Raw genomic sequence first — 25,139 nt, forward strand, 5'->3', positions numbered from 1 at the left:
GTGGAGGCGGGGGCGACGGGGCCCCGGGTGACCGCGTCCTTCGCCCCGGCGCGCTGAAACTCCGCCCGGATGCGGCTGCGGGTCCCGGTGCATGTCCCCGAGGCTGCGGGGCCCGCGCGGCGTCTAGCCCGGGGACTTCTCGGTGGGTGAAGCGCTGAATTAAGCTGGCGGGGTGGGTCGCCTGCGGGGGTCGCCCTTTGCGTCTGGGCCGAAGTTCCCCCCACTAGCCACCTCCCTTCCCCGGCCCAGGACCCTCTGCGGGCGCGGCCGCTGAGCCACCCCAGGGCCTTGGCACGCGCGCGCCTGGGCGTCCGACGCCGCCGGGGGGCACAGTCCCTCGCGCCTTCACGACCGGTCCGCTCCTTCAGCGTCCACCGCATGGAGTTCCCGCCCCACCTCGCAGGTGTCCGCTCGGACCCCAGGCCTCCACGGCCGGCGCCGCGTTCCCGTCCCGGGTCCGCACGGCGCCTGAGGCGGGGCGGCTGGGCACAGGTGCGGCGGGGCTTTGGGGTCTCCGGAGCGGGTGGGGGGAGCCGCGCCCGGGTCGTGGGGGTGGGCTGTCAGAGGCGGGATGGGGGGGGCACAGGGTCGGGTGTCCTTGCGTTTTAGCCCCCCCTCCCGCCGATGCCCCCCCGAAGTGGGGCATGGCCTCCGAGCGGCAGGTGCAACCGCTTCCGAAAGAACCGGGTAAAGATGCACCGTCCGATCCGGAACCAAAGGGCGCGATCGCCCGCAAATTCATTGCAGTTGGTGTCTTTCTATGCAGGATTTTAGAAAACTGGAAATTATATAATGACTAACATCCTGCCGGGCGCTGGTCCTAGCGGACTGTTACTTTGTAAATTGGAGTGGGAAACTCCCAGTCAGGCCCAGAGCCAAGACTTCATTGTAGTCCTCAGGTGACTTTCCTGTAGCGGGTTTTACGGGGCCTGTGGGGTCCAGGCAGTGCCCCCGCCCCACCGCCCCAAGCTCATCTTCTGAAGCCTTGAGGACCTTGCTCACCTACTGCTGCTGTATAAAAAAGAGAGGAAAAAAAAAAGCTATTTAGAGGCAGACTCTTTGTTTAGTGGCTTAAAGTTCTTTGTTTTTTAGTAGAGTGCAATGTACTTTACCAAAAATCTTTAAACTTGTAAGTAACATTGTAAAGCAGAATAAAACAATATTAAACAGCATGAAAAGGAACATTAAGGGAGGGAATAGGAAAGTTTTTACATTACAGAAGTCCATTTTCTTTTTAAAGTTTTTTTTTTAAATTGAAGTACAGTTGATTTACAATGTTGTGTTAGTTTCTGGTGTACAGCAGTGATTCAGTTATACACACACATTCTTTTTCAGATTCTTTTCCATTCCATTACAGGTTATTACAAGATATTGATTGTAGTTCCCTGTGCTATATACAGGTCCTTGTTGTTAAGAAATCCATGTTCAGTGCACATAAATTAGAAAATGAAGAGGAGCCCAAACGCAAACGAAATGTGAAGGACCTGAGATTCTGCTCCCAGAGCTGGCCACAGTTGGTAACTTCGCCTGTGTGCTTCTGAACCATTTGTACTTTTTAAACGGGAACATACTGTGCAGAGGGCTTGTAACTCTGCTCTCACTTAATCTATGACAAATCTATTTTTGTCAAAACTTGCAGGGCTACAGTGTCCCATTATGTGACAGGGTTTGTTACAAATTTCTTATCTGACACTTGGCTAGTGTCAGCTTCTTAGTCTTAAAAACAAAGCTTTTTAACATCCTTGTATGTACAATCTTGGGCCTTTGTTGGATTATTTCTTTAGGATAAATCCCTGGAGGTGGAATTTCTGAATTAGTGTATAAAATTTGTAGACTTTAAGTATATTTTGTCTAAACTGCCCTGCTGACAATTTGAACCAACCTAGATTTCCTCACCAGGCATTTGAGAACATCTTGAGTTGTTTGTTGGAGAACAGGGACTCTTGACCCCAGGCTGACAGGCCCTAGAATTTAAGGGTCTACGGAACTGGATGGGAAAGTTGACATCTTCATTTTCGCTAACCTCCACGCAAACTTCCCTTCGGTGGAGAATGTGCCGTGGTGGTCCTGCCCCCACCCCCCCCGTTTCAGAACCAGGCACCCTCCCCGTGGGTCGTGAGCCCTCGCTGCAGGGCTGGCGGAGGCTGGGCCATTCAGGCCGTGGGAGAGGGGGCTCAGCGCCTGCACGTGACGGAAGTGTCACAGGTGTGCTTCTCGCTACGTGTCGCTGACCTGGTTTCCTTTCAGTCCCACGTGTGAACCCTCTTCTGAAAACAGCTCTAGGCAGGAGTAAAGTTAAGAGTCAACCCTGGCCTCGTGAGCCACCTACTCCGTGCTGGGTGGAAAAGGCTACGTTTCGGTTCTTGTTATTTGTGCTATAATCTGAGAGGGCAATAATTCAGACCTTTGTCACCAAGGGCCTGGGCGGGGAGCAGTGCCCCACGAGCCCTGCGTTCAGCCCTGTCCGCCCTGTTTCCAGGCCGACCTGGAAGGTGGGGTCAGTTTTTCGTTGTCAGATTGGGGCCGCTGACCTTCGGTCTTTCGCAGGATGAGAATTGCTTCTCGTGGAGGCACCTGGAGTCACGGGGGCTGAGAAAGAAGAACGGGCGGTGGAAACACGAGCTGGAGCTGGGGAGGGCAGCTGGGGTCTCCGCGGGGCTGGGTGAGCCACACCTGCTGGGCTCTGGGCCGCTGACACCTGGCCGCTGCCGGCCTCCACGTGCGATGCCCAGCGCAGCCGCGCGGGGCTTCGCCGCAGCCAGGAGCGGGCCTTCTGCTCAGGATCGGCGCTGCGGCCGGTAACCAGTGGTAAGTGCTGCGGTCACGTGCCCGCCCACCATCCGGGCAGAGAGGGCCTGGCCGGCCGTCAGCCGTGGCTATTGCAGGACGTTTCTCGTCCTCACTCCTGGGCCAAGTCTACAGCACACGTTCATTCTCCGATGGGTGGCCGGTCGCACTTCCCAGCCGTCATGACGGGCACTCCCACTCTGGACGCTCTCGCAGGACTTCCCTGGGGGAACCTCGAGAGTGGAAGTGCTGATGTGTAGGGTGCGCAGGCGCGTAGCTCTCAAGAGGCTGCCACGCCATTTCTGCAAGTGCTCGTACCAGCCGCCCCGTAGCCGTGTCTGGGGGCCTCTGGATCCACACCTTCCAGCAGCTCTGGGTGTTGTCAGACCTGATGGTTTTTGGCAGTGGGGGTGGGTGGTGTGTCCAGCTCCCTGACCGCTGGTGAGGTCGACCCCCGTGGTTGGACGTGACCTTGCCTCCCTCCCCGCATTCTCACCTTCTGTAGCCCCTCCCCTCGAGGCCGGCCTTCTAATGAGCTCCGAACAGCAAACCAGCAAACGAATAGGGGACGAGGTTACAAAAAGACTCGGGCCTCCTCGGGCGCTTTCTCTCAGCCGTTCCAATGCAGGCCAGGTGCCGGCTGCGGGCGGCCCTGCGGAGGGGTCTTCCCCCAACAGCTGGCCGGGGGTTGCGCGTGTGGGCTTGGAAGCAGGCGCCCCGGCCTTCGGGTGAGGCCTCGGCCCCTCCTGCCATCGTGACGGCCAACTGCCCAGCACAGCTGCTGCCAGAGTCCCGACCACAGAAGCTTGCGGGGTCGTAGGTGTGTCATTGCTCTGTGCCGCCGGGTGTGCGGTGCCGCACGCGGCGCTGGAGGGCTGATAAGCATCCTCTCTCGTGCTTATCGGCCGTTTGGAAACGCTCTCCTGCGCTGGTGCTTTTGCCCACATTTCCTATTAAGTTGTAGGAATCCGTTCCCTCTCCTTTGTCACGTCCTAACTGCCTCCTCCAGGTTGTCGCTTTGTCATTTAGTGTGTTCGTGTTACAAGACGTTATAGTGCGTTTCGATGGCACAGAAGCTCTTAGTTTAGCCAACACAGTCTGTTTTATTTATATTTTCCTTTATGGGCATTGGTTTAAGATATTCGTTTTCAGGAGTTCGCTGCTGGTCCAGTGGTCAGGACTCAGCGCTTTCACTGCTGGGCCCGGGTTCAATCCCTGGTCGGGGAACTGAGATCCTGCAAGCTGTGTGGTGCGGGCAGAAAAAAAAAGACACTCTTTTCCTATACCAGAATCAGCAATATATTCTCTTACATTCTCCTCTAAACGTAAGGGTTTACACAGCTGCATTTCACAGACGGGCTGCGCAGGTCCAAGCCCTGAACAGTGGCCAGAGGCCGTTTCCCCACTTCATGTGTCTCACACGGGTGACAGCGTCCCTCCGCAAGGGTTGTTGTGAAGATTCATTGAGTTAATATGTGTGAGATGCTCGGTCAGACCCTACCTGCTTCCTAGGAAGTGCTCTGTGGGTGTTGCTAATCGTTATTTGTCTAGAATTGTGAGATCAGGGTCCAGTTTGTTTTCTCTGGTGTGGATAACGGCCATCCTAGCATCAGTGACAGTGGCCTCCCTTCTCCAACGAGCCACAGCCCCACTCTGTCTTGGACCAGAATTCTGCTTGTGCGGAGTCTCTGGGCCTCCGTTCCAATTTGTTTACTTGTTTCTGCGCCGATACAGCACGTGACCTGGAATCCTCCTATCTGGATAGGCGCCTCCCCCTTCTCCTCCTTCTTCAAGGAAGTTTCCTGTCTTCTCCCCTTTGGACCTCCATCGAGTGCCCTTTGTTACTAACACGTACCTTGTAGGGATACACTTTGAGACTAAATATTCTGTTATTTCTAAATTTTCACCCAGCCCGAGTCGATTGTTAGTGTGATCATGGGCATGGTCGCCAAACGGAGATTTTCTAATTGCATCAGTCATCTGACTTTGTAACAGAAGGAAGTGCTTTCTCCTTTCCCCGTTTAGTGATCGTGGTGGATGTGTGGCTTCTAACCCTTTGCTATTATTTACTTTCTCTCTCAAACTGCATCCCTCACGCTGGCCCCTGTGTCCTTCTGATAAGTCCCCATCACCCTAGGAGCCCTCCCTCTCCTTCTGACCCAGTTCCTGCCCCAGCCCTGGCATCAGCCGTTCCTCCAAGGAGGCTGGTTCAGCCCAGCAGAGAATGAGGCTTAGGAGCCGGCTGTGCTGCTGGGGGCGTCCTTGCCTCCAGGCCTCCCGGGGGGGGGGGGGGGCAGCGGCCTGCACAGGCGTCCTGCGGCCACCCCTCCTTCCCCGCAGCGCACACCCTTGTCTGCCGCACCTCGCCTGCCTGGGGTGTCGTCTGGAGCCTGCGCGTGTTCTCCGCGCCGCTGGCGCAGTTACTGGCCGGCTTCCTGCCCTTCGCTCTTCAGTGGGATGACGTTGTTCACCCGAGTGGTGGTTTGGTTCGGGTAGTTCTGTCTGTATTGCACGTTAGAGATTTTTGGTTTTAGAGATGTCATTGATTTGATCATTTTTGGTTCCAGAGGGCGTGAATGTTGAAAAGGTGCGTGGCGTTGGCAGGATCTGCGCGTTGTGGATGCTGTAATGGTCTGCAGCCCCTGGCCTGGTGTCCTCTGTCGTCCATCCTCCTTCCTCGGCTTTCGACGCCTGCGTTTTCTCACCGTCAGATCGGCACCTGTGGCAGGGAAACTGCAGCGGTGCCGGGTTCAGCGCCTCAGGTCAGGGAGACGTGGTGTCTGTCTCGTTCCTGGTGGTTCCCACTTTGGTGGCTCCGTGGAGGGGCATCCGCTCGTTTCTCCGGGGGGTAAAGTTGTGATTGACCCTGGTCACCAGTTAACACCTCGCAGGGAAATAGTCGGAGGACACCGTAGTTTCATTCAGCAGTGGGACGTTTCCTCTCTAGTCTTGCCATGTTTTCATCCCGCTGATTTATTCCTGACAGTTTCTTCGTCTGTTTGTCTGCACGACTGCATCCTGTCCATCTGTCCCTCCTGGAGCAGCCAGGAGGCGGTTTTTCCCCCACTGGCAGCCTGCGGGCCAGGTGGTCTCTGATCTTTGATCCTCATCTGTCCTCAGGCTGAGTCGTGGAAGCTTTTCCCCAGGCGCCTTGCCTCTCCTTCTGGTGGCTGGGCTGTGGATGGGGCCGCTTTGGCCCTTGTGGGCTGTGTCCAGAAGCAGGACCCCCGGTCACGTTGGTGGCTGCATCCTTGATGCCCGCCACCTCGAGCTCCCCGTGTGCTTCTGGGGGCCTTCGGAGCCTCCACGTCAAGTCCTGTCCTGAGTCGGATCTTCTTGGGAGCCCGGGGCCCCTGGTGAGATTTCCACTTCTGCCACCCTGGTCTTGATCCCCAGGGACCCTGTTCTGGTGACTTTCAAAGCAGCACGTCCTGCTTGCCGGTGGGCACTCGGCTCCCCCTGCCCCGTCTCCTGCCTTGGCTCAGCTCCCAGGGCACTGAAGGGTGACCAGAAGCTCGGGCTGCTCAGCTGCTTTCTCCGTCAAGGCCTCTCCTTGGGGCCCTGATTTCTGTCCTCAAGGTCTGTCCCGTGCCTGTTGAATTCCCCAGAGAAGGGTCTTCTGGCGTCCGGCCTGGAGGGCCACCCGCCCTGGTCTCTGCTTTCCCTGCCACCTCGGCCTCCATCACAGCCCAGGGCCCTCGTTCACTGCCTGGTCTCCGCCGCTTCTCTGTAGTGGCCCCTCCTTATTCCAGCCCCCCGGCCCCACCCCCGGAGCCGCTGGAGGAGCCCTCCAGGCCTCAGACCCCCATCGCCTGACGGAGCAAAAGCAAGCAAACAATTAGGAACCCTGGTGTGACTTGGGGAGTCTTGTCCAGAAGGAGCAAGACAGGACCGTCCATTCCCAAGTTGATTTCATCTGTTTGTTTGTTTGGGGGCTGGGCCACGCGGCTTGCGGGATCTTAGTTCCCCGACCAGGGATTGCACCCCGGGCCACTGCGGTGAGAGCGCAGAGTCCCAACCAGTGGGCCGCCAGGGAAGTCCCGTGATTTCACTTTTTAAGACATTCAAAGCCCTTGTTCTGACTCCAGAGGCATTTGGACTCCTTCCGGAAACTACACACACGGAGGCTGCCGACCCCTCCTGCTGCACGCGAAAGCGGGGGGGTCTGCCTGTCCCTTGGCTGTCGGGTCCTCGGTCACCAGGCTGGGTGGGCTGCTTGTGGGCTGTCGATGGTCAGGAAGAGGTCACGCGCTGGAGGGAGCCTGAGCATCCGTCCTGGGCTCCCTGGGCCCTGCTCTGGACGCAGTGGACAGCAGTGCTGGTCTGTGATGGAACGCCTGCTGCCTTCCAGTCCGGAACCTGCGGCAGGACACAGAAAGCTCCTGGCGCCACCTGAGACCAGGTCACCAAGGGCAGACGGTCCGGGAGGCTCTGGTCTGAACAGGCATCTGTCTCCCCAGGTGCTGCCTGGCTCTTTTTCATGTATAAATCCTCAGCTTTCGGAACGGCCTAGAAAACAGCGCGACGCCCGCCATGCTTGCCCGCTTGCGTCCCCTGTCCTTGCGGCCCAACCCAGACCCCCCCCCGCCCCCAGCTTGAGTTCCCAGTTCTTTGCTCTTAACAGCACTTTTTGTGCTTTTATTTCTAATGACATGTTGTGTCTGGACACACTTAAGTGCACTGGTGGCGCTGTGTCGTGTGTCTCCTTCTGCGACTCGGCCTCAGCATTTCCGACGGCTGTAAGGTTTGCCCATCACCCATCGCCCGTGTGCGGCTTCCCTCTGCCCGCTGTGGGCGTCCATCCCCACCCGCTGCCATCTGCGTCCCTGTCGACAGGCGCCTAGGTTCTGTTTGGCTTTTGTTTTGCTGCTGGCAAAAAAGTGCCGCGTTGACCCCATCTGACGGACGCTCTGTCCCCGTGCCATCCCGGCCACGGGCTCTGCTGACTCTTTCTTACGTTCCCTGTCACTTGCGGTGACTCCTGAAAGGTCCATCCCCACCGTTTCGGTCTGAATCTGTTTGCGTCTGTGCTGCCACCCGCTTTCAGCCTGGGACAGTCGGGAGGCACTGGAGCCTCGTGTGCTGGGTGGGCGGGGGTGTGTGTGTGATGGATTCTGCTTCTTCAGAGGCCGCCAACACCCTCCACCCTCGGGGCAGATGGGGCAGAACCTCCAGGGCGGGTAAGGGTACAGCCCAGCACGATGACCTCGGGGGTCGTGGGTGCCCCGTGGGCGCAGACCCAGCAGAAACACAAGGAACGACCTGCACAGGACGGACGTGGCGGACGGTCTGGGGCCCGGTGTGGTCAGCAGTGGGGATGAGTCCCTTGTGGCTTGTTCATCCAGTGAAATACCACACCGTCACCAGGTGAGCGGCAGCTGTGGAACTGCACGGACCGTCTTTGTTTCAAAGCAGCTTCTTGTTGAGGAAGGAGAGCGGGCGCCCCAGGGCCTCGGGGCTCAGCGGCGGAGCTCTGGCGTCGGGCCAGAGCTCCTTGAGCTGCAGAGAAGGAGGCGGAGGCCCGGCTGGCGGTGCTGCCTGGGAAGCTGTGCGTTTCCCAGACGGAAACCGAGTGGAGAGAGTCGGGGGAAGCGCCTGCACCTTGCCTCCAGCCTCGTTTTGTGACGAGAGAGAGGAAGGGCGATGGGACCCTCCCCGGGGGCTTCTGGAGCGTCACCTCGCCAACAGGTTTGCTTTTGGGGCCTCAGCGGTGGCGTCGGGGCTTGTGTGACAAACACCGGGTCTGGGGCCCTGAAGAGAGGGGCTTGGCGCCATCGGTGGGCCTGACGGGGGCTCCCTTGAGAGGCAGAGCCCCCGCGGCCAGTGGGAGCTGTGCCCTGGGGGGGCCCGGCTGCAGGGCTGGGCATCCAGACGGGGTCAGCCAGGGGCCCGGGGGTGGGGCGCCATCTCTCTGCTCTCGGGGATCCCGAGCTACACACGGGCTTTGTTCCTGTGTTTTCCGTCCACCCGCAGCTGCGCCCCTGTTCCCAGCTGGGGGGCAGCACGGGCTCCCCATACCCCTGCTGGGCCACAGCCGGTCCAGCCCACGGAGGTGCAGCTCCAGCAGGGTGTGGCCCAGAGAGGACGGCGGGACCGGGCTGGGAAGAGGAAGGAGGACGGAGCGTTAGCGGAGATCTGGCCCCGTCAGCGCCCAGAGGGCTCGAAGGGCTCGTGTGTATCGCGGGGGCAGTGGGGGCCCACGGGAGGACCACGTGCATTCGTCGTGGTCTGGGGTGCGTTTGGGGAGCTGCCCTGGTGTCCCGAGGGTCGGGGTGCATGTCAGGCCTGGGTGCCCACCGGGACCTGGTGCTGCTGAGCTTGTGGGGTGACCGAGAGCACTGGGTGGACACGGGGAGCTGGGGGGCTGCTCAGCCAGGAGCCTGGCTTCAGGTGGGGTCAGGGAGTCACAAGTCCGTCTGGGTCATGCATGCCTGGAAGTTAGGTTAAAGCACGACGGGCGCCCCCCGAATGTCAGCATCGGAGGGATGAGGACATAGGCAGCCAGCTTGGCTGCCTAGAGGTGGGGGCAGGGGGCTGGGAACTGCAGTTTGGTGTCACTGAGGAGGAGTGGCCAGGGCTCCTGAGCTGGGCAGGTGGTGTCACTGGGATGCTGCTTAAAGCCAGAACTGGGATTTCCCTGGCAGTCCAGTGGTTAGGACTCAGCGCTTTCACCACCAAGGGCACGCATTCAATCCCTGGTCGGGGAACTAAGATCCCACAAGCTGCGTGGCGTGGCCAAAAAAATAAATTAAAAAAAAGAAGGGCCGGAACTTGAAGCGTTCACCCACCAGCAAACGGGAGAGACCGGGTCGGACTTCGCCTGTGATCTGAGGGAGTGAGGGGTCTTTCTTGAGAAGTCGTGGCCACAGGCCTGAGCGCCAAGCAGGTGTGGGTCTGTTGAGGGAGGATCACCCTCTCCTGGGCACCTGCAGAGGCAGTGCCCATGCCCGCTCCAAGGCCCGCCCGCCCTCAAGCCCAGGAGGAGGTCCCCTGGCCGAGGATCTGTGCACGCGAACAGCCCCCTCGAGCCAGCGGGCCGCTGACCCGCTGAGAGGCTGAGGGTCATACTGTCAGGGCTTGGGTGATGAACTGTTGGACCGTGAAAGAGAGGATGCAAAGAAGGAATCGAAAGTTGAGAGAAACAGGCCAGTTTGAAACGGTAACAAATAGAACTCGAAGAACGCAGGGGTTGGAACTCAAAACCCGATGGAGGGACAGAAACTCAGAGTCTCTGACGGGGCAGGTCAACCCTCCCACAAAGGACAACTCAGAACACTGGATGAAATATTAAGAAGTTGGGTGAGGGCGTGGGAGAGCCAGCCTGGTGGGAAGAGCTCCGGGCGAGGGGGCCCCTTCCTCAGCGGCTCTGGTTGGTCCCACGGTGGGTGGGAAGGTGCATAGCACTTGTGACAGCTTCCAGGGTGGGGGCGGAGAGCCCAGGCCTCAGCCGAGCTGCTGGAGGGCAGCCTGGAGGATGAGCTCGAGGCTGGGCCGGTGCTTGGGGGGTGCGGGGTGCCCTGGGGGTGGGGCGGGGCTGGAAGAGGCAGGGGTTGGCAGGTACTGTAGAAGGAGTTCCGGCGGGATCGGCTGGAGGGTCAGGTGTGTGAGGAGGGAACGGAGGCTGGTAAAGGCTTTGGTCTCAGAAACTTATTGGAAGACAAGTCCGAGCTGTTGGGGCGCCCGCTCCTTTGGGGCTGGAAACAAGGCCAGGACCCCGAGTTTGCGTCTTGAAAACTCTAAGTGGGTGATTAAACTCGGCAGGACCTTAGCCGCTCACGCAACGCCGTCCTTTCCTTCCCACTCCAGCCCGCGCCCCGCCCAGTGCCACCTGCATGGCCGCTGCCTCCGTCCCCGCGTCCCTGCCCTGCGCTGCCCGCCGCCCCTGAGATGTCGGCATCCGCTAAGCCCGCGGCCCTGGCAGAGCTGGCTCCGGGCCCCGGTGAGAAGCCGGGGGGACGGCCGCTCCTGGCCTGGGGCCCCGTGTTTGGCCACCGGAGTGAGAAGATCGCATTTGGCCAGAGCGAAGGTGGCCCCGACGAGCAGGTGCTCACGGTCACCGTCACCGAGACAACCGTCATCGAGGCGGACCTGGGCGTGTGGGGTGCCCGCGCCCTCATCTACCTCACACTCTGGTTCTTCTTCAGCTTCTGCACCCTGTTTCTCAACAAGTACATCCTGTCCCTTCTGGAAGGGGAGCCCAGCATGCTAGGTAACCCACCGGGCGCTGGCGGCGGGATGGAGCTCCCGGCGGGGCGGAGCCGCTCTGCTCAGCTGGCGCCCCCCGCCCCCGTCTCCTCCTGCAGGGGCCGTGCAGATGCTGTCAACCACGCTCATCGGCTGTGTTAAAATATTTGTTCCCTGCTGTTTGTATCAGCACAAAACCCGGCTTTCTTACCCTCCCAACTTCATCATGACCATGTTGTTCGTGGGTCTCATGAGGTAAGCAGCTAACGTTCCTGGTTGAGGGACTGAGTTTTTTACACGTAAAACACTTCCCCCTGGCTGACTGTTACCATCAGGTGATCCTGGGAGGGAGGGGGCCGGGCGGGGGCGGGGCAGACGTGCACACCCTCTGGGCTCCTACCAGGTCTGCCCCGTGGCTGCAGAGGCACCAACTCATCCCTGTGACGCTGTTGACTGTCTTAGGTTTGCAACAGTGGTTTTGGGTCTGGTCAGCCTGAAAAATGTGGCGGTGTCCTTTGCTGAGACGGTGAAGAGCTCGGCCCCCATCTTCACTGTGATCCTGTCCCGGACCGTCCTGGGGGAGCACACCGGTGAGCAGCCTCCAACGCCCGGGCGTGCCAGCTCCTCGGGGGGCCGCTCCCACCCACGTCACCCTGGAGCTCAGCTCCCTCCACTTCCCTCCTTGTCGTTTCTTAGCCTCAGAGGCCCGGGATGGTAGGAGCTGGGTGAAGGAGTGACAGGCAGGTAACCTCGGTGCCATTTCTGTCCCAGGAATCTGCCAGGCGCCCCGGCCCCTCCTCCGCACCCCCTCCTGCCCTCCACTGTGGCTCCCCAAAGCTCAGCACAGGGGACTTGTTACAAATTTCCAACCTGGGCTGCGGGCACGCGCTGCCAGCTGCACACGTCCCGGACTTTCCCGCCAACCGTTTAGAGAGTGTGGTTCCGTGAAGACAAGCAGAGTGCAGACTCGTGGACGTGACACGTCGTGTTTGACCCCGGGGGTGGGGGGCGCTCACAGAGGGAGACACGTGCTTGCTTCAACTAGTAAAATGACAAAAAGGTAAAACAAGGCGGCACCTGCCTCAGGGAGAGAGGAGGATGGGGACGGACGGGGCGCAGCCAGGCTTCTCGCAGACGTGCCCTTGGAGCCGCACAAACGCTTAGGTGATGGTAAAACAGCATCAGATCAAAGTGTAAAAGCGATTCCTAAAATCGTACTCGGCAGGAAACAGCCTGACCGCACGTCAAGCTTCACCATGCAGAAAGGATTTATCTCAAGGGCCTTAAAAGCATCACACTTTGGGCTCCAGCTGCGGTGGGTACGTGTGTAGAAAACCAGCTGTCTTGCTGAGAACAATTAGGAAATCTTGATAAAATTTAGCAAAAAAAAGTCTGTTGGGGAGGCGTTGGAGAATGATGAAGGTGCCAGGACTTGAGGGACCCCAAGGTTTGGGGTCCCCAGAGGAGTGACGCCCTGTGGGTCAGCCCCGGCAGAGCCCCGAGTCCACGAAGGCGCCTGCCCCCTGGACGGCCTCCCAGCCATGGCCCCTGCGTGAGGTCCGCCATCCAGCAGAGGCCTCCTTCTGTGGTGATGCTCTCAGCCTCAGGCCACGTGGGCCTGTGGGTTTGCTGTGTGGACAGCGCTGTCCTCGGCGGGGGTGGGGGCTACGGTCATCTGAGGGCTGCATCTCTGCTCCTTTTTGCTGAACACGAGAGGCTAGTCCCCTCATCTGCTTTGAATTTCAAGATAAATGGAATGCTGTGTCTGAAATCAAAGCGGCGGCACCACATGAAGCTGGATGCCCTGTGTGCAGAGTGACGTGGTTTTCTGTTGCACCGAATGGTCTCAGCCTTACCTTCACGTCAAGGCTGTTGGTTAGATTTCAGAACGAAGGCTGGAGCGCTGGACACTCTGAGGGTCTGGGGCCTCCCTCCTCTCCCAGCCTTCCCTGGAGACCACCCTTCACCCAACTCGTTTTGCAGATGAGGGTTCGGGGTCGGGGGGTGGGGTGCAGGGAACAGGGCTTGGAGCTGGTGGCTCTGGCTGCCGTGCCCCTGGCACCTGGCTCTGGAGCGGGTGACAGGAGGCATGTGCTATATTTTCCGTCCAGCGAGAAGAATCAAACAAAGTGAGTGTGCAGAGCACTCCTGGGGCGGGGTGGGGGGTAGCCCGGCCCGCTGGGGGGCGCTGCAGCCCGGCCCCTGTGTGCTGTCGCTCCGCAGGGCTGCTGGTCAACCTCTCGCTCATCCCTGTCATGGGCGGCCTGGCGCTGTGCACGGCCACTGAGATGAGCTTCAACTTCCTGGGGTTTTCGGCCGCCTTGTCCACCAACATCATGGACTGGTGAGTCCCGTGCCGCGTGGGGTTCCGTGTCCCGCAGGACGGGGGATAGATGTCACACCCCAGTGGCGGCTGAGCCATCTTGCTGACACCTCTGCACAGCCTGCTGTCTCAGCGTCACCACTTCTGAGAAAAGAGAGGAAACAGCAGCAACACGGTATCCAAGGGTTTCTTGTTGCCATTACTTCCAAAGAGAAACAGGCCCATCTGGAGGGTTTGAATTTGAATAATACAGCTGAAAAATGAAAAATCACCTTTCATTTCATTTCTCACACTTTGCTGTGTTTCCTTCAGCCTTTCCCAGAAACACAGTCCAGCTCACGTCGTAGTTTGCATATCGCCTGTTAACTCCGAGCACAGGATGGTCTCCAGAAGCCTCCTCGCTCACCTGCAGACGCTGCAGACCTCGTGACTTAGATCTGCAGGAAACATCTTCACACGGGTTTCCCTCTAGGTTTCTGACGGGCCTGCAGCGTAAACCCCCAGGGGGGGGACAGGGCCTGTAAACCTGTGCAGCAGGCTTGTTGCTCTGGTTTAAGCCCCCTTGGCCAGAGCTGCTGTGCACCCAGCGTCCAGGGAGCAGCGTCGTTCTTCAGAATGCTGAGCCCTCTGGCTCCAGGGAAGCTGGACGCTGTCTGGTCTTCCCATTGGCCACGGCGGGCCTTCCCGGCCAGCAGTTTTGTCTCTGTTTTTTTCCCAGGGTCTTCCTGTGCTCACACTGTCTGTTCCGTGGCCGCTGCCGAGCAGAGCTGGGTAACCTCAGGCATGTCCTCAGCCTCTGAGACCTCAGGTTACCCATCTGTGAAAGGGGCAGCTCAGCCCGGCTCACAGCAGACGCCAGGGCCATCCCCAAGGAGCTGCCGTGTGTCCCTGTTTCTGGAGGACAGGGCGCTTCGGCCGTGTGAGGTACCATCTGACCTCTCGTAACCTCTTCTTTTCTTTATTCTAGTTTGCAGAACGTTTTCTCCAAAAAGCTCCTCAGCGGGGACAAATATAGGTTCTCGTAAGTGTCGCTGCTCCATGGAGACCAGACCACCCTGTGCCCTGACCCCTCCCGTTTCATGGTGCCTTTAAAAGAACCTCGTTGAAACTTGGGAGAAAACCCCACCTGTTTCCAACTGCCCCTGGCCGGCTCGTTTGAGGCTGCCTGTCACTGTCCCGTGGCCGGTGGGTCGCCTGTCAGGCCCGGCCGTCCGTTATCATCTGGGAGGAGATAGATTAACTGGGGCACCCCGGTTCCGCGGAGGGCGAGGGCGGGGTGAGGCGGGGAGAGGATCAGGCGCCTGTCCCCGCAGGGCCGCGGAGCTGCAGTTCTACACCAGTGCAGCAGCCGTGGCCATGCTCGTCCCGGCCTGGATCTTCTTCATGGTGAGTCCAGCCCTGGTGCCTTCCCAGGTCAGGGCGAGCCCCGGGCGCCGGGCGTGCTGAATACACAGAGGCCGCCACGCGCCCAGGGGGGTGGGGGGGACCGAGCGAAGCAAACCCGTGCGGGTCCTGTGTGGGTCCGGTGCCCACGGGGGCCAAACCTCAGCCAGCGGTTCCCGGAAACGTTGCTGTGAGCGTTTTTAGGTGCACTTTTCTGTTGTTTTTTGGCTGCACCTCAGGGCTTGTGGGATGTTAGTTCCCCGACCAGGGATTGCACCCGGGCCACGGCAGTGAAAGCGCTGAGTTTTAACCACTGGACCGCCAGTGAATTCCTGCACTTGTTTTTTCTTAAAATTTATTTGTTTATTTATTTTTGGCTGTGTTGGGTCTTCGTTGCTGCACATGGGCTTTCTCTAGTTGTGGCGAGCAGGGGCCACTCTTCGTTGTGGTGCGTGGGCTTCTCATTGCAGTGGCTTCTCTTGTTGTGGAGCACGGGCTCTAGGCGCGTGGGCTTCAGTAGTTGCGGCACGTGGGCTCAGTAGTTGTGGCACACGGGCTCAGTAGTTGTGGCTTGCGGGCTCTAGGGCACAGGCTCAGTAGTTGTGGCACACGGACTTAGTTGCCCTGCGGCATGTGGGATCTTCCCGGACCAGGGCTCGAACCCGTGTCCCCTGCATTGGCAGGCGGATTCTTAACCACTGCGCCACCAGGGAAGTCCCCCTGCACTTGTTTTTTATTACTACTGTTATTTAAAAACATTGTGACCACTGTTGAACAAGTCCCAGGGCAGAAGCTTATGAAACAGAGAGCAGTATGTCCCCCAGCCCCTCCCAGGCCCGCTCCTGGTGGAGCTGCTTCCCAGACGTGTCTGCGTGGGCACAAACACGCTCCTGTGCTCACGCGTGTCGTGGGATCCCGTCGGTCCTACAGAAGCACAGGTGCGCGTCTACGCACACCTCTCTTTTTAACACACGTGGAACTGGGCTGTCCTGTCCTACGGCCGGGCTCCAGCGTTGCGCTGGCCCCTGGGCTGGGGTCTGGGTGTCAGCACCGCGGGCGTCCCTCTGGCTCTGGCGCAGGACTTGCCGGTGATCGGGAGGAACGCGAGGAGCTTCCGCTACAGCCAGGACGTGCTGCTTCTGCTGCTGGCGGACGGCGTCCTCTTCCACCTGCAGAGCGTCACAGCCTACGCCCTCATGGGGAGGATCTCTCCCGTGACCTTCAGGTAAGGACCGCACCTCCCACGAGGTGAGGTGCCTCCAGGTCACGTGCAGAGGGGAACGCTTGCCATCTAGACGTTTTATAAGAGGTGTTCGTGGTTGTGGAATCACAAATGTAGCGATCGCTGTGGTCACAGGTCGTAATTACTAGGCCGTTCTGTATTGGTGCCGTTTGAAACGTGAACAGGAAAGTCTGTGAAACAGATCTTTAGGGGAATCCCCACTGGGATTTTGTGCAGAAGCAGAAATCCTTGGAGTGGTGTGAGTGTACTTCTGCCCGAAACAGCACTGTCCGTGGAATCTCCCGGGATGACGGATTGTCCCGCTTCTGGGCCGCCCAGGGTGGGAGCCGCAGGCCACGTGTGCTGCTGAGCGCCTGGGGCGTGCCAAGTGCCACGAGGAACCAACGTCTGACATTTCTCTAACTTTAATCAGTTCACACGAGCAGCCACACGTGGCCGTCGGCTCCCTGCTGGTAACTTAGCACTGAGCTCAGGTCTCACAGGCTTCTTCTCTGTAACTGGGCGGACTTAGCGAAAGCGAAAGCGTGATTTGACACCGGAGCATTTTCAGTAACAAATAGAAAGGAGTCGGCTGAGGTTGCCAGCAGGCCTGGAAATCCATGCAGTGATGTCAGCGGGTCTGCCCGTCAAGTTGTCATAGAAGCCAACGGGCCTTTGTCCTTTAACTTCAGAACTGTCACTGGAGAGCGGAATTGTACCCAGGAGTGATGGCAGCAGGTGCGTCGCTGCCCTTGGGCCTCCCGGGGTGCACGCACCCTCTGCCCGAGTCCTGGAGGGGAGCTGCCTGCTGATTGCTGAGGTCTCCTGAAGCTCTCGCTGTCACAGTCTGTCACACGGTCCTGTTTCCATTTAGGGCCAGGAATTATATCCACATACCCCTGAAACTTTGTTTTTCAGTGATTGTTAGTTGACGGTTCAAAAAAGGCAGAAAACAGAAGACCAGTTCTTTTTATTTTATTAAAAAAATTTTTTTTGGCTGCTGTACGGGATATGGGATCTAGTTCCCCGACCAGGGACCAAACCTGGGCCCCCGGCATTGGAAGTGCGGAGTCTTAACCACTGGACCACGAGGACAGTCCCCAAACCAGTTCTTTTTAAAGAAAATAGCTTTAGGTAGAAAAGTACAAAAATTAAGTTTAAATTGTCCTCAATGGCAGCCCAGGAGACAAGCCCTGTCGTGTTCACTTTATCTTCATGAGGTCCCAGCAGTGGCTGAGCAGGGCTGTGTCACTTCCCAGATACTCTCCCTAATGATCGGTTCTCTCAGGCGCTCTCAGAGGAACCTTCCTCGTTCTGTGGAGAGCACGCTGCAGTAGTGAGGGATCAAATGTCATGATAGCTATAATGTACTTAGAAATATTTCCGTCAAAAAAAGGACGAAGCAAAATAAGGCAAAACGCTGAGTGTGAAGATGGGACTCGGCTTTTTGTTGGAAGTGTCGCTACTTCTCGGTGACCTTTTTCCTAGTAGGAAGGACCCCAGCATGAAAGAGTGGGGTTAGCGGAGACGCCTTCGGCCCCCGCCGACGTCCCCGCTGTCCTCTCCCGCAGTGTCGCCAGCACCGTCAAGCACGCCCTGTCCGTCTGGCTCAGCGTCATCGTTTTCGGCAACAGGGTCACCAGCCTGTCAGCCGTGGGCACCGTGCTGGTGACAGCCGGAGTCCTGCTCTACAACAAGGCCAAGCAGCAGCAGCGGGAGGCCATGCAGAGCCTGGCTGCGGCCACCAGCCAGTCCCCAGACAGCAGCCCTGAGCCGCTGCTCCCCCCGGACCCCCGGCCACACCACTGAGCCCCGGAGCCTCAGGGGCGCAGCGCACCATGCCGCTCCTTGCCAGTGGGGGACCCCCTTCGCCTCTCCTGCTCCCTGGATGGCAGGCGTGGGGCCTCTGGCTCCACGGGTCACAGTCCGGGTGTGGGAGGTGCGGGTGGGCAGCCTTTCCCGCTCTTTCCTGGGACGTTCGGTCAGAGCTGTGGGAGCTCGAATCGGGGTCCCAGATGTCAGCCCCTGGGGCACAGACCACAGCTGCCACTGAGCCGTTGCCGAGCCACGTGACAACCTCCTCCTGGCGGCCTCTGCGCACCCCCTGCAGCCAGGCCAGGCCCCGATTCCTCTGTGGGTGACGACCACTGGGGACAGCTGTGAAGCCGGGGCTGCAGCCAGGTGCCAGCGGCTGCCCTCCCCACTTGTAGCCGGCGGAGAGAACCCGCTTCCCCACGCCAGCCGTCGGCGGCCACCCGAGGTACGTCCGGCTCCTCGGCTGTCAGGGAGTCTGTCCGCTGCCCAGACACGGAGGCCACGGCATCGGGGCACTGAGCGGAGAGGGGACAGCTGGGGTGCAGAGACCGGCATTCCCTGCTCCCGAGGATGGAGTGTCCGGCCCCGGCGTCCCGCCCTCCTGCCCGAGGCCGAGCTGCCCGCATCAGCACCACTTAGGGAAGGTCACTCACGGAGCGAAGGCGGCCCCACCCCTTTCCGTGCCTGCTGCGCCGAGCTCCTCACCTGAAGGTCCAGCCCTCACCTGCGGCCGGGGCTCCCCAGAGGCCCAGACGTGGTTTCCAGCCCGAGGCTGCGGGCAGCCCCCCGCGGTGTTTGGCTCAGGGAGGGGGCTTCTGTCCCTTCTGCTCCCCTGGGTGAGAGGCAGGCTGTTCGGAGCGCCCCTGGGGAGCACCCGTCCCCACTCAACTGGTCAGGAGCCTTGCCTTGTCTCATCAACGAGGCTTTTAGGATTTTCCCTCGTGAATGATGAGCAGGACGAGCGTGGAATATTTACTGTTTTTGTTATGCTGCGTTTAAAATGACAGTGTAGGTTTTTAAAAGGAAACACAGGCATAGGTGGCTTATGGAACGCATCGTGTATGCCAGGTAAACCACAGTCGGACCCACGGCCTGGCCCGGCCCGCCTCCTCCAGAGCAGACAGACGGACAGCCAGCCAGGTGTTTGAGGCCTGTGGAGGGCTGAGGCGCCACCCCTCGCTTCACCTCTGGCCTCGCAGCCCGTTGGGATTTCTGATCGGGACGCAGCCCCCTCCCTCCCACCAGGCTAGAGCTCTGGGGCTTGTCAGGTGCAGCCCTACTCGGGGCCGCGGGCTGGCCACCTGGCCATCTCCAGCCAGCCTGCGGACAGAGCCACCCGAAGGCACAAATCGTTCCCTGAGTCTCAGGCAGCATTCCCAGCTGGTCGGGGCCTGGGCTCCCTGATTGCTTCTCTGGTTTTCCAGTTGGCTTCTCAGCTGGAAAATAAAAAGAGCCCCTCCTGGAGAGCAGATCTCTTGGAAACAAAGAGCAATAACTATATCTCATTAAGTTCCGCTAACTTTAAAAATCTTGTAATGATGATGGATTAAAATGAGGCCTTTTAAACTACAAACAACCTTTTTACGAAGCTGACCTCCTGCTCCAGAGGACGGCGGGTCACACGCACCTTCGCTGTGCAGGGGTTGCTCGTGTGACTTTCCCAGGTGTCATCCCTTTCCTCTTTTTCTGCTTCCCCCCAAAACCAAACTAAAGAGGATTCTTTGGCGGTAGCTGGGGTGGCGGCTGGTGCACTGATCTGTGAGGACCAGCGAGAAAGCACCGTTTCCCTGGGGCTGCTGCCTCTGCCCTCAGACTGTGGCCACTGTGCCCACGGCTGATGGGGAGACGTGAACAGAAGGGGTGCATCTGTGGTTGCCCACGGCAGACTGTCATCTGAGTGTTATCAGGTGCCAGCCGCCTGTGTCCGAGTGTTGCTGGGACCTGGGTCCCTGCCTCCTGTGGACGTGCCCCTCCCTCCACTCTCATCCTGTTTTGATTTTCTAGATATTAGGACCAAGAAAGATTTTCCTAAATTATTAGTAGATGAGGCAGTTTCTAGCAAAGCTGCTTTTGAGACTTCTCCTCATCCCGGGTGGGAGGCCACAAACCATGTGCTGCAGCTGCGTTCTGTCCGCAGCCCCGCCCCAAGTCGCCCACACGTTGGGCGTTTCCGCAGCCTGGCAGTGGCATTTGTTTAATAACCGTACAGACATGTTTTTTAATTAACTTTGTTTAGTGGTTTTTTAGTATGTTCTTTTCACTGAACCATCGCAGGTGTGCTCGTACCAGTGTTGACACCGGGTGTTGTGTGTTACATTGGGTCCCTTCCTCCTATGTCTTTGGTCGTCATCCGTGCCTTTGTAAACAAACTCTTGAACCAGGCTTCTGAATCTGGTCATCTGCTTACTTACATTGATACGTAGAGATGTAGTATCCACACTTCTCTGGCTTTCAAGGAAATTTCCACTACTGAGTGGCATAAAAAAGGCTTTTTTAAAAAAGAATTCTGATAGTCATAATTTCCTGCATATCAGCATTAAAATCATATGCCTTGGAAAGCTGAGAATACTCTTGCACAATCCAAAATGTGTCTTTAATTTGTGAATCAAACGGTAAAAAATTGCTGCACGAGGAATGTCATCCATGTGGAGCCATGCTCGTCACCAGCCCTTGAAATACTTTCCCCAAACTGGTGGGCTTTCCCTCCTGTGCGGCGCTGACTGTCCCATGGACGGTCATTTATAGACGGGCCAGAGGGGATCAAAGAAATGCAACATGTCTTTTTACATCTGTCCAGGGGGTGTGCTTCCTGATGCCTGAAAGTATTTTCACTGTTCCCCTGGGTTGGAAAAATTAAACAAAGATGTTATTACAGGTAGAAACTCTCCTCTCTTTTTGCCTTTGACCAACATTGTGCTAAGGGCTCTGTTTTTCTCCAAAACACGTACATGCCCTGGTTGGGACCTCTTTGTTTTCTTAGATTATAAATAAGAACGTCCCAGCTCCCCTGAAGAGTCTGCCTATTTCTCTATCCTGGCTGAGGGGCCGAGAGCAGAGTCATGAGGTTGTGCTGACCATCGCTTGGCGTACTCCCCCTGCAGCTCAGGGTGTAAAACATTCCAGTTTGCTGTCTCTGTAGTATCTCCTCCTCTCCTCCTGAGGGCTGAGATTCTGAGTTTGATGGCCACTGGGTCCATGCCTAGATGTCCAAACTGAGTTGGAAACTGTTCTAATTGGCAAAGTCTTTGGTGTTTTGGGCTTTTTTTCCAGTTTTCATCAGAGGAAAACTGGCGTTCAGCTGATGTGCTGTTTCTAGGCTGCAGATGTGTGAGTAGCGGCTGCACCCGCCCAGGGCGGTGTTGTGGGCACCACGTTGCAGAGGGCCACAGTGAGAGTGACTTTCCCACACTGAAAGACTTGAAAATTATATCAATAATTGTCTATATCAGAACCAAATTATATGTGCTTTATACCAAACAAAACTGCGGAGAACTAAAAGTACATTGTGCAAAATGTCTGTAGTGATTTGTATTTCACTTATTTCAGTATTTATGTGACTAGATGAATTCTTTCTAGAAAATGGTGGTTAAATAGCTGAGTCACTGCTAATTCTGCTATGGTAATGCATCGATGCTGTACAGTGAATCCTGTGGACGCCCCCTGGTTATTTTTGTCTAAGTTAAGCCACCATGGTAGCAACTATCTAGGACTCTTGTTCTGCGAAAGTAAAATAAATGTTCAGCGTGTACTGTTTTCTTCCTTGTGTAACTCTCCAGTGTTCGCGCTACTGAAATGAACAAGGGTGGGTTCTTATTGCCTTCACCCCTTTTCAGCGTGAAGGGAGTAAAAAAAATTGGTTTTTTCCTGTCACCAAAAACTCAGGAAGCAAAACAAGCGCTTGGATACAGAAAGTAAACATTTCTTTCCGGGAAGAGAAAGAATTCCAATTCCACCGCCCTTTCTGTGCCCCCATTTCCTGTCACATTTTTCTACATTTTCCATTTCAGGTCCAGTGAATGTGGGTATTCGTTTACCGTTCTCTTTCCTGAGGTTCTCGAGGTTGAACTGCCAGTTTTCTGTGACCACCAAGGTCCGCAGAGTAACTGGAGCCAGGGAAGAGAACTTCATTCTGAGAGCCTCAACAGGTTAGAAGCCGCACCTCACGATGAGGGAGTGCACGGCCTTTGAGGGCCCCCCTCCCCCGCCTCAGCACAGCTTAAAACCCCGTGGCAACCGCTCTCCCCGCCCCGGTCCGGCGGGAGGTCTTCCGTAGGCAAGATTCGGAGTCCACCGCGCCACCGCCGGGGTCGGGGTCACGGGGACTGGGAGAAAGGGCGCAACACCGGGCACCCGACCAGGCCAGGCCCGGACTTCCGACGAACCCGAGCTGCCAGCAGGGACTCGCCCCGCCCCGGCACCCCGGGTGTCGTCAGCAGTCGGCGCCGAGGCCCGTAATAACGCGCTAGCGCGCGCCCGGCACTCTGCGCAGGTCTAGTGTCGGCGGCGGGGAGGGGGGTTGGGGGGGTGGGGGTGAATGGGTGGGGTGGGCCCGCCCATGGGGCCCGCCCTCCGTCGTCATCAGCCCGCGCCGACGCAGGAAGTGACGACGCTCCTGGCGCGCGCCGGGCAGTTTCTTCTCAGGCTCCGGGTCCGGCGGCGGTGGCGTAGGGGTGAGTGGCGGCGGGCCGGGCGGGGCGGGGCGGGGCGGAGCGGGGCGCGGCCGGCTCACCTAAACTCTCGGATCCCGGCGGGCCTCGAGCGCGTGGGCCGGGGCGGGCGACACTCTTCGGCCATCTCGCCCGGCGCGGAACTCGGGGTGGAGGAGGCGGCGGGCCCAGGAGCTCCCCGAGCCAACTTCTGCCGGGCCGAACCACGAGCTAGCGCGACTGAACCCCAAGAACCGGGAACCCGCGGCCTGGTCTCCGAGCGCGCCCTCGGAGCAACCACCCAGGCCTCCCCGTATCCCGTGCTGGGGCTGCAGCCGTCCGATGGGCCAGTGACCCACGCAGCCCAGGTCGTCTTCCTTTTTTTTTTTTTTAAAAAAAATTTATTTTATTTATTTATTAATTTAATTTTTGGCTGTATTGGGCCTTCGTTGTTGCGCGCGGGCTTTTCTCTGATTGCGGCGAGCGGGGGCTACTCTGCGGTGCGCGGTCTTCTCACTGCGGTGGCTTCTCTTGTTGCGGAGCAGGGTCTCTAGGCGCGCGGGCTTCAGTAGTTGCAGCACACGGGCTCAGTAGTTGTAGCTCGCGGCCTCAGTAGTTGTGGTGCGCGGGCTTAGTTGCTCCGCGGCATGTGGGATCTTCCCGGACCAGGGCCCGAACCCGTGTCCCCTGCATTGGCAGGCGGATTCTTAACCACTGCGCCATCAGGGAAGCCCCCAGGTCGTCTTTCTAATAAATCCTCCTGACGGCAAAAACAGTGCTTGGTGAGTGCCAGGTACTGAGCTACGAGCTTTACCTGGGTGATCTCATTTAATCCCCAGTGATACTGTCATATAGGTGGTTTTCTTACCGTTTACGGAATGGTAAGCTGAGATGAAGTAACTAGCCCTGGACAGCACAGGAATGACAGCAAAGAAATTGGAATCCAAGTGGTCATTTTCCAGAGCCCATCACTTTTTTTTTTTAATCTTTCTTTCTAGTTTTTCAGTTTTTCTAAAATCAGCAAAGTGGTTCGGTCATACATGTATATACGTTCTTTTTTTATCTTCTTTTCTGTTACGGGTTTATCACAGGAAATTGTATATATAATGCCCTGTGCTCTACAGTAGGACCTTGTTGTTTATCCGTCCTGTGTATAATAGTTTGCTTCTGCTGGCCCCAAACTCCCAGTCCTTCCCTCCCCCCGCCCCCCACAGTCACAAGTCTGTTTTCTATGTCTGTGACTCTTTCTGTTTTCTAGATAAGTTCATTTGTGTCTCTTCTTTTTTTTTTTTTTCGGCCACACGTGGCTTCTGGGATCTTAGTTCCCTGACCAGGGATTGAACCCAGGCCCCAGCAGTGAAAGCACCGAGTCTTAACCACTGGACCGCCAGGGAAGTCCCATTTGTGTCATATTTTAGATGCCACATATAAGTGATATCACACGGTATTTGTCTTTCTCTTTCTGACTTAGTTTACTTAGTATGACAATCTCTAGGTCCATCCAAGTTGCTGCAAATGGCATTATTTCATTCTTTTTTTTAAATTTTAATAATACATTTTATTTAACCCAATATTTCTAAAATATTACTATTTCACCATGTAATAATCAGTGTAAAATTATTAATGAGATATTTTACATTTTTTACACAAAGTCTTTGAAATCCAGTGTGTATTTTATACTTAAAGCGCAGCTTAATTCAGCCTGGCCACAGTTGAAGTGCTCAATAGCTACATGTGGCTAGTGGCTACCATTCTGGTCAGCAGTTAATTTAAGGTGTGAATTCTATACACAGTTATAATCTCAGACAAGTAGAGGTATTTCCAGCTGTACCCATGGACAAATTGATAGTGAATTCATGTTTGGAATATTAATTGTATAGCATTTGGACATGGAAAATTTATTCTTGAATTATGAATAAGTGGTTTAAGTGAACCCGATTATTGCGTATTATTACATGCAGCTACTGAAATAGGCACTTCCACATATTACCACATTTAATCCTTTCAAAAAACACCTGGTAGGGCTTCCCTGGTGACGCAGTGGTTGAGAGTCCGCCTGCCGATGCAGGGGACGTGGGTTCATGCCCCGGTCCGGGAGGATCCCACATGCCGTGGAGCGGCTGGGCCTGTGGGCCATGGCCGCTGAGCCTGCGCGTCCGGATCCTGTGCTCCGCAACGGGAGAGGCCACGGCAGTGAGAGGCCCGCGTACAGCAAAAAAAAAAAAAACACCTGGTAAAGGATCGTTATCGAGATTGAAACAGTAGACCTGTGCCCAATATCCACTTCACCCTTCTTCTAGTTTGCCTTCCTGAAAGGCAGAGAGTGGAACGCTGAATACCATGGTTTCCAGACTCCCATGAAACTAGGGTTCTCAGTGTGATTTACATTCAGCCAGTCACATACACATACGTGAGATTTGAAGGCTGGAAGTGAGGCAGAGACTGCATTTGGGGGGGGGGGGGCGCATTTTTGCCATTTCTACAGGCACAGGAACCGATTTTTTGGCAGCAGAATTAAAGAGACATGCCATTGTCCAGTTTCTACCTGTGGATGTTGAGAAGCAGGGTCCTGGGCATCCGTGTTGCTGGGGCAGATCAGAGCAAATACAGCATGGCCCTGGAGTCAGTGGCAATAGTGGCAGTGTCTTTCTAATTAAGTGGACTTTTGAAAGTTGTGGTTTCCCAAAGATAGCCATAAATTCTGTGCATCCTAGAACGTTCTGCATCCTAATGGGGTCCTCTGGTGGTCTTTGAGCAGTTGTCTTCCAGTTCCAGTCCC

General features: G+C 57.1%; 1 protein-coding gene across 6 annotated transcripts in view; it reads left to right on the forward strand.

The window, feature by feature from the left end:
• Positions 1-25,139, forward strand: part of LOC109551057 (cyclin-dependent kinase 11B) — a 39,476-nt gene continuing 14,337 nt past the window's right edge. Inside the window, exons 1-9 of one of the 6 annotated variants that reach the window (XM_073797405.1) lie at positions 1-142; positions 10,594-10,996; positions 11,091-11,226; positions 11,434-11,561; positions 13,195-13,315; positions 14,013-14,075; positions 14,262-14,315; positions 14,608-14,680; positions 15,757-15,902. In XM_073797405.1, coding sequence (XP_073653506.1) covers positions 10,675-10,996; positions 11,091-11,226; positions 11,434-11,561; positions 13,195-13,315; positions 14,013-14,075; positions 14,262-14,315; positions 14,608-14,680; positions 15,757-15,902 — 1,043 coding nt within the window. In that variant the 5' untranslated portion in view covers positions 1-142; positions 10,594-10,674. The other 5 variants (XM_033845172.1, XM_033845071.2, XM_033845068.2 and 2 more) reach the window with 5 other exon arrangements.

This window comes from Tursiops truncatus, chromosome 1 (genome assembly GCF_011762595.2).
Source record: "Tursiops truncatus isolate mTurTru1 chromosome 1, mTurTru1.mat.Y, whole genome shotgun sequence".
Classification (NCBI taxonomy): domain Eukaryota; kingdom Metazoa; phylum Chordata; class Mammalia; order Artiodactyla; family Delphinidae; genus Tursiops; species Tursiops truncatus.